Source organism: Diceros bicornis, chromosome 22, assembly GCF_020826845.1.
Source record: "Diceros bicornis minor isolate mBicDic1 chromosome 22, mDicBic1.mat.cur, whole genome shotgun sequence".
In the NCBI taxonomy this organism is placed as follows: Eukaryota; Metazoa; Chordata; class Mammalia; order Perissodactyla; family Rhinocerotidae; genus Diceros; species Diceros bicornis.
Window position 1 is genome coordinate 39,811,487 of NC_080761.1, and position 17,882 is coordinate 39,829,368.

Sequence of the window (17,882 nt, forward strand, 5' to 3'; positions counted from 1 at the left end):
CAAGGTTAAAGCATCCTTTACATCTTAGAAGAGTTATAAATAGCTTATATTTTGAAGATGGAGAAACTGAGACACACTGAATTTAAGTAGCTATGTGAAGGTGAAATTAGTAACTTTGAGCAGCAGGACTTGAACTCTTATCAGCACTTAACACCCTGCATGTAATAGGCTCTTAATATATGGTTCTTTAATTGAAATTAACAAAATTAAATTCAGTATCCTGAATTTTTAACCACGGTATTAAACTATGCTATTTTTAAGCAAGTTTGTAGGATGTGTGATTTGTTTATCTTCTAAAACTCTTTAGGATAACATTTATTTGGATTGCGCCTGTCAAGTGATGCCATTCTCATGCTTTTTCATCAGTACTTCTATTTCCATGTGGCATACAGACCACTTGGTACACAAAAGACTCAAATACTTTCTAGTAACTACTTAAGAGAATTATTGAAGTTATCCTACTAGACATATATTCAAAGTAGAAGGACAGAATATCCATACCATTGAGACAGGTAGAGTTGCAGTAAAATAATGCAAATTCTGTAAAGTGTTATCTCACTGTTGAGATGAGAGATAGATGGGCAAGGGAACAGTGAATTTTGTTTCTAAATGATAAGGACATCAATGTTAATAACCTGGGAAGAGGAGACGGAAGGAAGCTAACTTTTGCTTTGTGCCTCTTTAGGGCAAGCACAGTGCCAGGGGCTTTACCTGTATGTTAGCTCATTTAATTTAGTCATCATAATTTAAATCTCTCTGTTCTTTTCCATGTTTTACAGAAAAAGAAATTAAATTAATTTAAATAGTGTTCTTAAGATTATGGAGCTGACAGAAGAAAGCTCCAAGAATGGAATTCCTAAAAAATGTATGATTGGCTCATAAATATTTGTATGTATGCTAATTAACAACAGGGGAAAGGAATGAAACTAATTTGATGGCAAAATTTGGAAATTACTTAAAGCAGCATAAAAAAATCCAGTGAGTGGGTCAAATTTATCAAGCAAACCTATTCTGTGACTCTAGGAATTCTTCCTTTTCTTCTGCTTAAATAAGTATTACAAATTCATTCATATTTACATGCTATTTTCTTTCAAATTTTATATTTAGATGGGTAACCTTTTATTACCAACATTATACTAATACTTTCTTCAAACTTATATACTTGCTTTTTTGTGTTCTACAGAGCCAAGAAAATGATGAGCTAAGAGATGCCCATGAAAAACGCAAGGAAAGGCTACAGATGTTACAGACCAACTACAGAGCAGTAAAAGAGCAATTAAAACAGTGGGAAGAAGGCAGTGGCATGTGAGTTACATAGCTCATAAAGGCATATCCCTAAATATTAAATGGAATGGAGTAGCATCATATAGGTGTTTTAATGGCTTTTGTTTGATTTTAAAGAAATTATTTGGTAGTCAGGTCTTTATTTCTGAATTTTTAAACAGAGAATATAATAAGCAAAAACAGAAATATGCTAGCAATAACTATAGATTTTCTTATCATTTACAGAAATCATTAGCATAGGTGATTATGAATTATTGTGTACATTTTTAATATCAATAGAGTAGCTTAATAAAAGTATATAACTTAAAGCAAAAACAATTCATATCCATATGATTGAAAAACCACTTTAAATAAATAAAATGCCAATGTTACAATGTTTATGACTCAAAAAGTATTTAAGTTTTAATTGAAAGACAAGAGAAATAGGAAATTCACATATAGTTAACTATCTTAAAACTACTTCAACCTAGTATGCAATTTGAAAATCTTTACTATCCATCAGTTTGTTCTGCAGCTTATCTGAATGAGTTGGCGGTCTCAGTTCAATTGCTCTGAACAGGTGTTCAGATCTTGGTTAGTCGTAAGTGGCTCCCCTGTTAACAGTATCAACAGAGGGCAAAGGACTGAATGAGTACAGAAAATCTACTACCCTCTCATCTTTTGAGATGGATCCTTTAGGGCAATGTTGATGATACACATTGGTCTGTTCTATAGAGAGATACTGTTTCTAAATTGGCAAGTACAGCATTTTTACAAAATAAAAGCGAAGAGTTTGTTTTATGTACAGAAAATGAAAATGTAAAGGGCATTTGGCGTGTTTTGTAGATAATTGTCACATCTGATTTTTTCCTTTGAAGAATAGAAAGTGTTTATATCACTTGTCAGTAAAGGAGTGGTAAAGCAATTTATCCTGCATTTAGCCTCTGTTCACCTAACTTTTTAGTAGTCACTAGAAGTGTGAAAACTACTTTCTGACATATTCACTGATAATAGCTTGTTTTAAGATAGAGTATGTGTACCACATTCAGATTGGTTGGCAGCAAATTCTAGATGAGTTGATTGCTTATAGTCCTGTTTTAGAATCTGTGACAATCCTACAGTGCATGCTTTATTACTAGTGGAATGAATGAGAGAAATAGACCTAAAAGTATCATGTGTCTCCTTAGAAGTTTGTTTTCCATAATAGCAGTTTAGCTTTTTAGGAAATTATGATATAGGACTTTAATTTCTACATAAGTTTTTTAGGAAATTCATTCCATAAATAGTGAGCTTGAATTAGAAATTTGGTCATTAGATATTTTTAAATTTTAGGGAATGTATACATGAATTTTTATTGCACTTTGAACATGTTAAGGAAGAAAGCAACTTCATTTTAAAAATAGGACTGAAATCAGAAAAATAAAGAGAGCAGATCCCCAGCAACTTCGACAAGAAGATTCTGATGCTGTATGGAATGAACTGGCCTATTTCAAAAGGGAGAACCAGGAGCTAATGATTCAAAAGTGAGTTTCTTTTTAACCGTATGGACTTAGATAAACATTTGGGAGACATTTTTGTGGCTTAAAGGCCATGAGAGAAATACCTTATAAAATATGAAAATGAAATAATCTGGTTTTTGCCAATGAAAGTAAGGAAAAAAAAGGACTAGCTTTTTAAATATATATATGTACAATGCAATAACAAGTTGCACATTTGCTAGCTCTAGCCGAAACTGTATAATATGATCTAGGGATTGTGTTAATTAATGTGGCTCTCATCTGTTGGAGGTGTCGTTCTTTATTAGCCTGTATTTTAGACACTGCCGTGCTTCATTTTTGGAATGAGGTGGAGAGGGGATAACCTAGCCAGCCATCCTTGTTTGATCTCCCAGATACATACGCAATGCAGAATGCCTGAGCTCTCTTGGTTCCCTGCCCTGTCCTGCTAATCCCAGCTGAGCTCATTATGGTGTAGCCTTGCTGCTACTCTTGGAGCCAGAGCTGTCCAAGCTAATTACTGGTAGCAGCAGAACTGCCTGTTAAGGGTCTGGTATGGATCTGCTAACATGGTCCTTGGTAGTGACCTGCAAAAGACACGAGGGAATTGCTTTCTTTCTTGCTGTGCACTGCCTGTCCTTTGGGCTTAATGCTGATCCCTCCACATAGGTCTTTTAGCTGCCCTAAGTATAAAACTTGATGAAGGATACTCATATTTTAGAAAACATACAGTTTGCTTCCTTGATCTTATAATTCGCAGGCTATTATATTCAGCTTGACAAAGAAAGAACACTTTTTTTTTTTTTAAACAAGAAGGAGTTAGACCAACATAATTAACCTCTTTAGCTACATAACTATTTCTTCATTTAGAGGTAATTTTTGACACTCAGACCATGCAATTTTTTGAAAGCCTGGATGTCTTTTAGTAATCTAAAAGATTACTGGAATTTAGCATCATGTGGCATAATATAATTAAATATCATAGAATTTTCTTGCCTAACTATAAATCAGAATCTTATATGATAACACGTGTAACTTTAGATTGCCACCTTTTCCATGTAATGATAAACTTTTGAGGAAATGATAATATCAGATTTAAATATGTACTTCCAATTATCTCTTAAAGCGCACTGCACTCTATTAGTGCTAAGTGTTTGATGCTGGTAATAAAGTCTCTTGTCTTGAAAATTATTTTATAGATCTTATAGATTTGTCCCAGAAACATTCCATGATAATTTTTAATAGCTTTATTGAGATTTAATTCACAAGCTTTATAATTGACCATATAAAGTGATCAATTCAATGGCTTTTAGTGTATTTGAAGAGTTGTACATCCATCATCACAATTTTAGAACATTTTTATTATCTCCCCCCCAAAAAAGAGCCCCTCACCATTTAGCTGTCACCTCCCAATCCTTCCGCCTCCTCTCCTCAGCCCTAGGTAACCACTAATCTACTTTCTATGTTTATAGATTTGCCTATTCTGGACATTTCATATAAATGGAATCATACAACATGTGATCCTTTGTGATTAGCTTCATTCACTTAGCGTAATGTTTTTGTAAGGTTTATCCACGTTGTAGCTTGTATCAGTACTTTTTATGATAATCTTTAATGATCTTTTTGTCTCTAAAAATGAAAGTTTGGCCAGCTCCATGGCTTAGCGGTTAAGTGCGCGCGCTCTGCTACTGGCGGCCCGGGTTCAGATCCCGGGCGCACACCGACACACCACTTCTCTGGCCATGCTGAGGCCGTGTCCCACATACAGCAACTAGCAGGATGTGCAATTATGACATACAACTATCTCCTGGGGCTTTGGGGGAAAAAAAAAGGAGGAGGATCGGCAATAGATGTTAGCTCAGAGCCAGCCTTCCTCAGCAAAAAAAAAGAGGAGGATTAGCATGGATGTTAGCTCAGGGCTGATCTTCCTCACAAAAAAATAACTAATGAATAAATAAATGAAAGTTAATTTTGGATAAAGTGAATTAGGTAAGACATCTAATCTAACTGGTTGTGAGATCTAATCTATTCAAGGAAATTCAAGCAGAGGTTAGCTGTAAGTAGGCTTTATTTTGTTCATTAAGGAACTAGAACTAAAAAAAAAATAATAAAGCCTATTTAAGAAAGTTAGAGAACTCTTAGAGTCCTGGTTGGTTCACTCAGCAGTGTGCATATGTTACAAATAGCTCGTTGAATTAAATGCTAAGAGTCATTAAGCGTGGAATTTCTTTTTCCCCCTGAAATCTGTTTAAATTCATTAATGTGATAGCCATTTGTATCATTTATAACCATTTGTAACTTGTAAAACAGTTGTTTTTCAGATCAGTCTTAACTTCGTAAAAGATAGTAAAGTTTGGGTTGATAACCTTAAAGAATGCTAAATAATTGATATAAACTTTAAATGATGTAATAATGTTTTTTTTTGGGGGGGGTTGAGTTATTTTGTAAAACATTTATTCAATTAACAGATGTGTTTGAGTTACTGCTGTGTTACAGGCATTCTGCTAGGTGAATGCAATGAGAACATCAGACACACTTTCTACTCTTGGGGAGCTTCCTTGGGAACATGTTCAGTATTAAAGGTTCTAATGAAATATATTGTTAAAAATAAAGCTAAAAGTATCATGATGAAACAATAAGACTTATGAAAAATCAGTCTTTTTTTCATTGAAGTTTGTTTACTGATGAGGACAGAATTTTTTTTTTAATTTATATGTAGTGCATTGACTTTTTTAGCATATAGTTTTATGAGTTATAACGCATATAGATAGTTTTATGGATGTATAACATATACAATAGATTTGAGTAACTGCCACCACAATCAGGATACAAACTGGTTCCATCATCTCAAAAAATTTCCTTGTCCTGCCCCTTTGTAGTCAAATCCTCCCACCATCCCTAACACCTGGCAACCGCTGATTTGTTCTCCCTCTCTATAGCTTTGCCATTTTTCAGCATGTCATATGCATGGAATCATATGAGCTGTAACTTTTTGAGACTGGCTTCTTTCATTCAGCATGATGCCTTTGATATTCACTTATGTTGGTTCATCCAGATGATTTCTTTTTATTGCTAAATGGTATTCCATTGTATGAATGTCCCACAGTTTGTTTATCCATCTCCTGAAGAACATGTGAGTCTTTGCTAGTTTTTTGCAATTATGAATAGAGCTGCTATACACAAGTTTTTGTGTGAGCATAACTTTTTGATTCTTTAAGGTAAATACCTAGGAGTTGCATTACTGGGTCATATGGTCAGTGTATGTATAACTCTGTAAGAAACTGCCAAACTGTTTTCCAGAGTGGCTATACCATTTTTCATTCCCACCAGGAATTCATATGAGTTGAGTTGCTCCACATCCTTGTCAGCACTTGGTGTTTTCATTATTCTTTAGACCATTGCAATAGGTGTGTACTGGTGTCCTATTGTGATATTTATTTGCATTTTGCTAATGCTACTGGTATTGATCATCTTTTCGAATGCTTATTTGCTGTCTTTATATCTTTGATGAATGTCTGTTCAAATCTTTTGCCTATTTTTTAAAAATTGATTGGTTATTAAGCCAGTTAAACAGTAATTATTCTTTATATATTCTGTATACAAGACCTTAATCAAATATCTGATTTGCAAATATTTTCTCCCAGTCTATAGATTGCCTTTTCATTCCTTAACAATGTCTTTTGTATGTCAAAAGTTTTAATTTTGATGAAGTTCAATTTATTACTTTTTTCTTTTATGGATTGTGGCTTTGATGTCCTATCTAATAACTATTTTCCTGACCTGACGTCACAGGTATTTTATCCCATGTTTTCTTCTAAAAGTTGTATATGTAGTTCTGTCATCCATTTTGAGCTAATTTTTGTATAAGGTGTGAGTTATAGGTTGAAGTTCATTTTTTTTCCACAAATATATGTCTAGTCGTATCAACACCATTTTTGAAAAGACTATCCTTTCTCCAGCAAATTGTCTTTGTAAGTCAGATTTCAATTGACTATATTTCTGTGGGTCTATTTCAAGACTCTATTTTATTCTATTAATCTGAATTCCTAAGCTTTTGTGAACACCACTCTGTCTTGATTGCTGTAGTTTTCTAGTAAATCTTTAACTCACTGTGAGTTGAACAGTTTTATTCTTTTCAAAATTGTTTTGGCTTCTCTAGTCCTTTTGCTTTTCTGTATAAATTTTAGCTGCAAAAATAGATAACAAAAAATAGCTAGAGCTACCAAAATCAAGTGAGAATTTTGATTGAAATTATGCTAAATCTATAGATCAGTTTGGAGAGAATCGACGTATTAACTATGTTGAGTCTTGTAGTCCATGAATATGGTATGTCTCTTAATTTATTGAGATTTTCTTATATCAATGTTTTATAGCTTTAACATGCAGATTCTATATGTCTAATTCTTTTGTTAGATTTGTGCCAAAGTATTTAATTTTTTGGAGCTATCACAAATGGTATTGTAATTCAATTTTGGTTTCTAATTGTACATTGCTAGTATAGAGAAATAAGTTACATTTTTGCATGCTGACATTATATCTTGCATTATTGATATGCTAGAGCTAAGTCTGCCATGTTATTATTTATTTTCTGTTTGTTTCCTCTGTTTCTCTTTTCCTTCCTTCCTATGTGTAACTTGAACATTTTTTTTAGAATTACTTTTTTATTACCTATATGGTTTTGGAGTATATCTCTTTGAATAAGTTTTTTAGTGTCTGCTAAAAGTATTATACATACGTAACTTATTACAGTCTACTGGCATCAACATTTTACCACTTCAAGTGGAACACAGAAACCTTACTTCTATTTGTGTCCCTTTACCATCCCCCTTTATAATATAATTGTCTTAAGTATTTTCTCTAAATACATTGAAAACTTCATTAGATGATGTTATAATTTTCACTTCAACTGTAAAACGTAATTTTAAAACTTCAAAATAAGAATAGCTTATTATATTTACTCATATATATAATAGAGATATTTTTATTCTTTCCACTGCTATTTCTGTATTCCTGACCTTTCAAGTTTTCTTGTTTTATCATTTTCTTTCTGTTTTAAGAGCCTTCCTTTAGAATTTATTTTAGGGTAGCTTGGCTAGCAACAAATTCTGTAAGTTTTTCTTTATCTAAAATGTCTTCATTTTACCTTCATTCCCAAATGATGTTTTCACTGGTTAGAGAATTCTAGGTGAGCAGTTCTTTTCTTCAGCACTTGGAAAATATGCTACTTCCTTCTGGCCTTCACGGTTTCTGATGAAAAATACACTGTTATTTGAATAGTTGTTCCCTTAAAGGTAATGCATCATTTTCTCTAGCCAATTTCAATCATTTTTCGTTTGTCTTTACTTTTTCATATGTTTAGTTATGACATGTCTTGGCATGGATTTCTTTGAGTTTTCCTATTTGGAATTCTCTAAACTTCTTGAATCTCTAGGTTTGTGCCTTTTGTCAAATTTGGGAGATTTTGGTCATTATTTCTTCGAATACTTATTTCAGCCCCACATTCTTTTTCCTCTCCTGGCACTCTATTGACATGAATGTTAGCTTTTTTGGTATTGTCCTACAGATCCCTAAGGCTCTATTCCCTATGTTTTTCAGTTTATTTTGGGTAATTTTTATTGTTCTGTCATCAAGTTCACTGATTCTTTCCTCTTTCATCTGTCATCTCTGCTATTGAGCCCATGCAGTAAGTTTATTATCTTGGTTTTTGTAATTTTCAAGTCTTAAATTTTCATTTGATTCTTCTTTTTATCTCCTATTTATTTGCTGAGACTTTCTATTTTATTTGTTTCGGGATCACTCGTAATTGTTCATTGAAGCATTTTAATCATGGCTGCTTTAAAATCCTTGTCAAGTAATTCTGATGTGTATTATCTCAGTGGTGGCATTTCTTTATATGATTTCTCCTTCAAATTGAGATTTTCTTTGTTCTTGGTATAACAAGTGATTTTTTAATTGTCTCCTGGACATTTAGTGTTGTGTTTTGAGACTCTAGATCCTATTTAAATCTTTTATTTTAGCAGACCTCTGATGATATCATGCTAACGTCAGTACTGCCAGGAAGTGGTTGGGAGTCTTAGCTCCTAACTTGACCCCTGCTGACATTGCATGGAACGGGGTATGAAGGGTGCCTCATTACCACTTGATGGGGGTGGAAATTCAGGCTTCTCACTTGGCCTTCATTGACAGAGGCAGCAAGGCTGTTTTTTTTCCTTCCTCAGTGGTATATGGCTAGAGTAGAGTGGCTATCATCTGCAACATTTCTGTCCTCCTAGTCTGCCCCTTTCCAGGTTCTTTGACTAGAGGGAGCAGATTTTCCTTAAGACTTTTTTTGTTTGTGTCCATTGGCATTTCTGGGTTGTGGGTTTCTTCAGTACCTAGTTTGAAATATTCAGGAGGAAAGAAGAAAGCTGGTGAACCTATCACTGTGAGTTGTTCTTCTGCTCCTAAAATCTCCATCCTAGTCTTCTTCTCCCTGCATGTCAGAGTCTTCTTATGTTTGTTTTATGTATTTTGTTCAGGGTTTTTGTATTTAATTAGTGGGAGGAATGGGGATAAATATGTCTACTTCTTCTTGTTGGGAACCAGAAGTTTCAGCCTGTTTTTCTATGGACCAGGCAGTCTTATATTTGTGTCATACATTGGGATCTAGTTTAACACTCAGTCCTGACTACTTAAGGAGTAAGATTTACCCCTATTTATGTGGTAATAACTATCTTTTAATTTTAAGGCTAGAATATATAAAAGAAGATATACTACTAAAACTACTTTTAAATCAAATTTGTATGGTACTTCAAAATCCAATGTTAAAAGTTGAGTTAACTTTTCAAAACTCTGATAAATTATGTGGTGGGCCAGCCCGGTGGCTTAGCGGTTAAGTGTGCACGCTCCGCTGCTGGCGGCCCGGGTTTGGATCCCAGGCGCGCACCAATGCACCACTTCTCCGGCCATGCTGAGGCCGCGTCCCACATACAGCAACTAGAAGGACGTGCAACTATGACGTACAACTATCTACTGGAGCTTTGGGGGGAAAAAAAAGGAGGAGGATTGGCAATAGAGGTTAGCTCAGAGCCGTTCTTCCTCAGCAAAAAGAGGAGGATTAGCACGGATGTTAGCTCAGGGCTGATCTTCCTCACAAAAACAAATGTGGCAACTCTAAGTCGGTTTACAAAATATAATAAAAAAAATTATGCTACCACCAACCTACATTATAGTCTTTCTACCATTGAGTATGGTCAGAAGTATTTGTTGCTGCTGTAGTATAGGAATTTGAGGACGTGAGAAATTTACATGGAATACAGTTCCTATAATAATTCATTTAGATTTTTAAAATACATATTATTATATCATAATGATATTTTAACAGAAAGATCAAGAACTTAATCTATGAACTAATAAGTTGACTGATTCCTTCAGTATTTATCTAGCAAATACTCATATATTTATTCATTCAGCATGTAAACAATATAATTGAGAGCCAGGTGCTAAGCTGAGGACTGAATGTACAGTGGTGTACAGTGATGAGATTTATTCTAGGGGCACCTGCCATGTGCTAGTGAGATGAAACCACTCTTTGGGATGCTAGATAGTAAGAGGCAAGGAATGCTTTCAGAGATACCACTGGGTTCACTCAGCTTTTTCACTTAGTTGCGGATGTTGCCTTGCTGACACTAAATTAGATTTATGAACCAACAAAGTCATGTTAACATTCTCCTAAATAAACATGTTATCCTTCTCCTAAATAAACATGTTAACATTTTCCTAAATAAAAATATTGGTATAAAAATATTTGGGTACATTCTTTCTGAATGGTGATACAAAACTGTAAAAAGGGGCTCAGGTGCCACAGGATGTGAAGCTATTCTTATATAGCACAGCCAGCATGTCCTTGCCAGGAACTCTAGAAGTCAAGGGAAAGTGTGCTGACTTTCATTGTATGTTTTCTGTATCCTTGGCTAAATAAATCAGGAGATTACAGTGGGTGGTTGATTTTGGTCTTTTTATAAGAATCCATAGCCTATATACAGGTAAACAAATAGAAATAATATACCACCCTTTTTATCAGGACCTCACAGCTTAGCAGGAAAAACAGTAAAAAATGTGATAAGAACAATAATAAGGGAATAGTAGTGGCATAAAGCAGGGAAAATGGCATTATGATTTGTCCATTTGTTCAAACCAGAAACCTAGGGGGTTATAATTGATTTATCCCTCTACCTGACCTCCTTATGACAGTCCGTACCAAGTCTTAATGATTCCACATCACAGATATCTCTAGAATGTATCTATTTCTTTCCATTCTTACTATCAATGTCCTTGTCCAAACCATCATCATATCTTCCCTGGGCAACTAGAATAAACTCATAAATACCTCCCTCAAATCCATTTCTCCCCCCAGTGCTGCAGAGTGATCTTTTAAAATACAAATCTGAGCAAGTCTCTCCCCTTTTTAAAAACCTTTAGTATCTTTTCATTGCTCTTAAAATAAAATCTAAATTCTTTATATAAAACACTTAAACATCTCGCCCCCCTTCTTAACCATTCCCGATTCACCTTTGTTTCTTACCTGAAAATAAGTATGAGAAGGCAAAATATTTGCAAAGAATTACAGATATTTTTCCTGATTGATGCTGAGAATCCTGGTTAGTGAATTTGTCAGTGAAGGCAGTTAGAGTTGGGATAAGTGATAAAGGGGAATTCATAATTAAAAACTTCAATTTTATTTTATAGAAATAGGGAATTTTGCCCCATATATCATAACTTATTTCAATGATCTTTTGATCATTTTTCCTTAATGATAAAAAGTAAGCAAGCTGTAGATCAATGGCATAGCCCAGGATGGAGTACTTTCTTCTCTCTTGGGTTAAACATTAAATATATGTAGGCCATAGTTTCAAAGAATATTTTATAAAATTCAATAATAATGGCTTAAGGAGCTAAAATCAAAATATTATGTTAGGAAAGTTCAGCTAATTGTTTTTCTTCTGCAAAGAAAGACTCCCTGTCTTCCTAAGCAAGAATATTATTGTTTCCATATGTAGAAATGAGGATTTTAGGAGCTGCATTTCTCTAACATGAGTTGGAAATAAAATTCTTAGAAAAAAAGTCTGCTAATCATGACATTTTTTTTAAAACAAATGTATTTTTGGATAACCACTAACTGTCTGAATTACGTATTAGTTTTATTTTAAAGCATACAATTCAGTGGCATTTAGTACATTTACAATGTTGTGTAGCCATGATCTTCACCCCCAAAAGAGACCCCATACTCATTAAGCAGTCAGTCCCCATCTCCCCATTTCCTCCTTCCTCCAGCTCCTGGCAACCACTAATCTGCTTTCTGTCTCTATGGATTTACTTATTCTGAATATTTCATATACAGTAGTCCCCCCTTATCCACGGTTTCAGTTACCCACGGTCAACTGCAGTCCAAAAATATTAAATGGAAAATTCCAAACATAAACAATTCATAAGTTTTAAATTGCTCGCTATTCCAATTCATAAGTTTTAAATTGCTCACTGTTCTGAGTAGCGTGTTGAAAACTCGTGCTGTCCCACTCTGTCCAGCCCGGGATGTGAATCATCGCTTGGTCCAGCATATCCACGCTGTATACACTACCTACCCATCAGTCACTTAGTAGCCGACTCCGTTACCAGATTGACTGTCACAGTATCTCAGTGCTTGTGTTCAGGTAACCCTTATTTTACTTAATAATGGCCCCAAAGTGCAAAAGTAGTGATGCTCGGAATTCAGACATGCCAAAGAGAAGCCATAAAGTATTTCCTTTAAGTGAAAAGGTGAAAGTTCTCTACTTAATAAGGAAAGAAAAAAGTTGTATACTGAAGTTGCCAAGATCTATGGTAATTTTCATTACATTATATTGTTATAGTTGTTCTATTTTATTATTAGTTATTGTTGTTAATCTCTTACTGTGCCTAATTTATAAACTAAACTTTATCATAGATATGTATAAGAAAAAACATAGTATATATAGGGTTTGGTACTATCCAAGGTTTCAGGTATGCACTAGGGGTCTTGGAACATATCCCCCAGGGATAAGGGGGGACTACTCTAAATAGAATCATACAATATGTGACCTTTTGTATCTGGCTTCTTTCACCTAGCATAATGTTTTCAAGATTCATCCTTGAAACATTCATTTTGTAGTATGTATCAGTACTTCATTCCCTTTTACAGCAGAATAATGTCCCTTGTATATGTATACTACAGTTTATTCATTCATTCATTCATTGATGGACATTGGTGTTGCTTCCACTTTTCTGCTATTGTGAACAGTGCCGCTATGAACATTTGTGTACGAGTACTTGTTTGAATACTTGTTTTCAATTCTTTTGGATATGTACTTTTAAGCAGAATTGCTGAGTGATATGGTAAGTCTATATTTTACTTTTTGAGGGACAGCCAAACTGTTTTAATATTGACTGCATCATTTTACATTCCCACCAGCAATAAATGAAGATTCTGCTTTCCACACATCCTTGTCAACACTTGTTATTTTCTTTCAGTCTTTTTTAAAAGTTATGGCCATCCTAGTGAATGTGAAGTGGTATCTCATTGTGGTATTGATTTTCATTTCCTTAATGACTAATGAACATCTTTGCATGTGTTTGTTGGCCATTTGCGTATCTTCTATGGATAAATATCTATTCTAGTCTTTTGCCCATTTTCAAAATTGGGTTGTTTGTCTTTTTCAGTTGTAAGAGTTCTTTACATATTCTGGTTACTAGACATTTGCAAATATTTTCTCCCATTATGTAAGTTTTCTTTTCACTTTTTTGTGTGTGTGTGTGAGGAAGACTAGCCCTGAGCTGACATCCGATGCCAATCCTCCTCTTTTTGCTAAGGAAGATTGGCCCTGGGCTAACATCTGTGCCCATCTTCCTCTGCTTTATATGGGACACCACCACAGCATGGCTTGACAAGCGGTGTGTAGGTCCGTGCCCAGGATCTGAACCTGCAAACCGCGGGCCACTGAGGCAGAGTACACAAAACTTAACTGCTGCGCCACCGGGCTGGCCTCTCACTTTCTTGATAGTATCCTTTGATGCACAAAAGTTTTTAATTTTGGTGGAGTCTAATTTATCTATTTTTTCTTTTGTTGCTTATGCTTTTGGTGTCATATCTAAATATGACAAATTACCAAATCCAAGATCATGAAGATTTACCCTCATGTTTTCTTTAAGTGTATTATAGTTTTAACTCATATTTAGGTCTTTGGTCCATTTTTAGTTAATTTTTTTATATAGTGTGAAGTAGGGGTCCAACTTCATTCTTTTGCATGTGAATTTCCAGTTGTCCCACATATTATTTTTTATAGCTTTGACAAACAGGCTATATGATCACATGTAAGAGTTAATGAGATGAATTAATAAGATGAGAATTTAAATGTATCTGCCCTTGAGAAATCAGTCCAACATGAAACAGCACAGGCTATCATAAGCCAAGTGTAAATGAGAATGTAAATTCTTGGAAATGAGAATATAAGTTCTGAGATATTAGTGTAATCAAGAGTTGTACAAGTTATTAGGGTCCATTGAAAGGCAATGGATTTCAAGGGTATGTGGCAACAGGTGTTGGACCCTAGTTACTTTATGATTGAAAATCAAGGACAAAAAATTCATCCACTGAGATTAGGGTCATAGGAAGTAAACTCATCTATTAAGTATTCCTAGATAAGAGTGAGAAGTTTCAGAACAAGATTAGCATAAAACCTAATTCATTGCTGAGTTAGAGCCCTGAATCCTGGGGTCCCTTATATTCCTCTTTTCTGTCTCTAGAATGCTTCAGAACATGATACAACTTGAGGCCTATAGATGGGCTTTAAGAAGTCATTCATGATGCTGTGAAAGTACTGGGGCCTGGAAGCAAGTACACCATTATAGCTAAGTAAATAATATATGTAAAAAAGGCCTTTAAACTACAGAGTTTTATAATATTAGTTACATATTACTGAATCTTTGTGTCCCTTTGTATTGTTTGTGCTTTCATTCATTAATTCAATAAATATACTGGGCACTGGAAGTAAAATATTAAGCAAAACACACATGGCTGCAGGCCTGACAGGGCTTCAGTTTATTGGAGACATAAATTATAATTAATAAGTACACAAATATATAATTACAAACTTTGGTAAATAAGAAGATAAAGCTCTTCTATGCCTTTCCTTGTTTATGTTTATATTTTCCCTGATTCTTTCCATTTTTTCCCTCTCTTTCTCTTTCCTGCCCTTTCCTCTGGCTAAAATAGAAATGGTTTATAACTTTTGTTTGCTGTATAATCAACCTAAATTGTGGCGGATATATATATATTTGTGTGTGTGTGTGTGTGTGTGTGTGTGTGTGTGTGTGTGAGGAAGACTAACCCTGGGCTAACATCCGCAGCCAATCCTCCTCTTTTTGCTGAGGAAGACTGGCCCTGGGCTAACATCCGTGCCTATCTTCCTCTTCTTTATATGGGATGCCACCACAGCATGCTTGACAAGCGGTACATAGGTCTACACCCAGGATCCAAACCTGCAAACCCTGGGCCACTGAAGTGGAGCGCACGAACTTAACGGCTATGCCACCGGGCCAGCCCTGGATATATATTTGTTATTGTGGTAAGATATACATAACATAAAATTTACCATTGTAACCATTTTTGGATGTACAGTTCAGTGCCATTAAATACACTCACATTGCTGTACCACCATCACCACCATCCATGTCCAGAACCTTTTCATATTCTCAAATTGAAAGCCTAGACCCATTACATAATAATTCCCCATTCCCCCTTTCCTCAGCCCCTATCTCTTTCTCCTTTCTGTCTCTATGAATTTGCCTATTATAGGTACCTCATATAAATGGAATCATACAATATTTTTATTTTTGTGTCTGGCTTATTTCATTTGTCATGATGTCATCAAGGTTTTTCCATGTTGTAGCATGTGTCAAAATTTCTTTTCCTTTTTAAGGCTGAATGATATTACACTGTATGTATATACCATATTTTGTTTACCCATTCATCCATTGATATTTGGGTTGTTTTCACCTTTTGGCTATTATATTTTTATTGTATTTTCATTGTATTTTGCTGTACTGTTAACAAGATTGTTGGCTAAGAGAAAAGTATGATTTTGTATTCCTTGGCAGATATTTCACCAGAGTAAATGGCAAATATATTTTTGAGTTTTATTTTCTCACTCTTGAGATCAACTTTTGATGTTGATACCTTAAATTGTTTTCATACATTTGAGACTATATACATAGGGTATTTATTTTTTGAGGTCATATGTCTTAGTCCCTTCAAGCTGCTATAACAAAATATCACAGACTGGGTAGCTTGTAAACAACAGAAATTTATTTCTCACAATTCTAGAGGCTGGAAGTTTGAGATCAGGGTGCCAGCATGATTGGGTGAGGACCTTCTTCTGGGTTGTAGACTTCTTCTCTTATCCTCACATGACAAAAGGGGCAAGGGAGCTTTGGGGGCGCTCTTTTATAAGGGCGCTAATCCCATTCATGAGGGCTCTACCCTCATGACCTAAGCACCTCCCAAAGCCCCCACCTCCTAATTCCGTCCCCTTTGGGGGTTAGAATTTCAACATGAATTTTAGGAGGACATAAACATTCATATCTTAGCACCATACATATACTATTTTTAATTTAATTGCTGCCTTAATTTGTTTTCATACATTTGAGGCACTACATATATGATATTTAAAAAATTACTTAAAGAATTACATATTGTTTATTTAAGGAATTACGTAGTAAATCTTGTATTTAGTGAATAATTTTATTTTTCTAAAAAAAAATCAAAGTTACTTTCTATAAGTGTGTTTTGTCACACTAAACTCAGTCTATTTTAAAACATTTTTTCTTTAGGGAAAATAGTTTTATCAAGAATGTTGGGTTTGGGGGCCGGCCCGGTGGTGTAGTGGTTAAGTTCATGTGCTCAGCTTTGGCAGCCCGGGGTTCGCAGGTTCAAATCTCAGGTGCGGACCAATGCACTGCTCATCAGGCCATGCTGTGGTGGCATCCCACATACAAAATGGAGGAAGATGGGCACAGGTGTTAGCTCAGAGCCAATCTTCCTCAGCAAAAAGAGGAAGATTCGCAATAGATGTTAGCTCAGGGTCAATCTTCCTCAAAAAAAAAAAAAGAATGTTGGGTCTGACCATCTGAATTGAATGCTAATGACCATAAATAAATATCAGAATTTATTCTGAATGATATAGGTAACTGACACAAAGTGTTTACTTATTCTAAAAACTGCTTCAGGCTTTAGTTTGTTTTCAGCTATTTTGATGATGTAATATATAGTCAATGTAGGCATGTTGTAGGCAAAGTTATCTTTAGATGGACAAAGGCATTTAATTTGGTAATATTTTTTCCCAATATTTGTAATTCTATCTAGGGAATATAAAAACCTTGAGAGAAAAATTTCACTCTGAAATAGATTCTTAGGACCTTTTTTAAATGAAGTGAACTAGGATATATGAATTAGGATGTTCATTGCGGTATTTCTGTAATAGTCAAGAATTAGAAATAATGTAAATGTCCATTAGTAGCTGATATAAGTGTGTTGTGGTATATTAATATAATGTGATACTCTACTGCATTTAACATGAATAAATTAGATCTATATTTATCAAAATGGAAATGCCTCAATAGCAAAAGCTGAGTTAAAAGAAGGAAGTTGAATAATAGTATATAAATATAATATAAAATTTTTAATCATAACTGTACTATATTTTTGTGGGTATGTATGTGTGTGCACATTTTTGTGGGTATATAAGTGTATGCATGTATCCACAAAAATGTAGTTATATATAACTATATGCACGCACACATACATATATAGTATTAAAACATGGAACAGAAATATACACACCAAATTAAGCATACGGATTATTTCTGGGGAGGAAAGAAAGGTGGAATAGTGTATGGGGTAATACTATTTACAGATCTTTTTATTTTTTCACAAAAATAAAAGCTATGAATGAATTATGGCATAATGTTAGTGTTTTTGAATCTTGATGGTTGGTAGATTAATGTTGATTATATTATGCTCCATACTTTTTTTTATCTTTGAAACATTCTGTCTGCTTTTTTAAGTAAGCTCAA

General features: G+C 34.5%; 1 protein-coding gene across 7 annotated transcripts in view; it reads left to right on the top strand.

The window, feature by feature from the left end:
- The window catches only part of CNTLN (centlein), a 330,124-nt gene that overhangs the window by 170,634 nt on the left and 141,608 nt on the right, over positions 1-17,882 (top strand). For 6 of the 7 annotated variants that reach the window (XM_058565850.1, XM_058565854.1, XM_058565855.1 and 3 more), the window contains 2 exons: positions 1,184-1,305; positions 2,667-2,786. In XM_058565850.1, coding sequence (XP_058421833.1) covers positions 1,184-1,305; positions 2,667-2,786 — 242 coding nt within the window. The remainder of the gene's footprint in view (positions 1-1,183; positions 1,306-2,666; positions 2,787-17,882) is intronic. The other variant, XM_058565852.1, reaches the window with a different exon arrangement.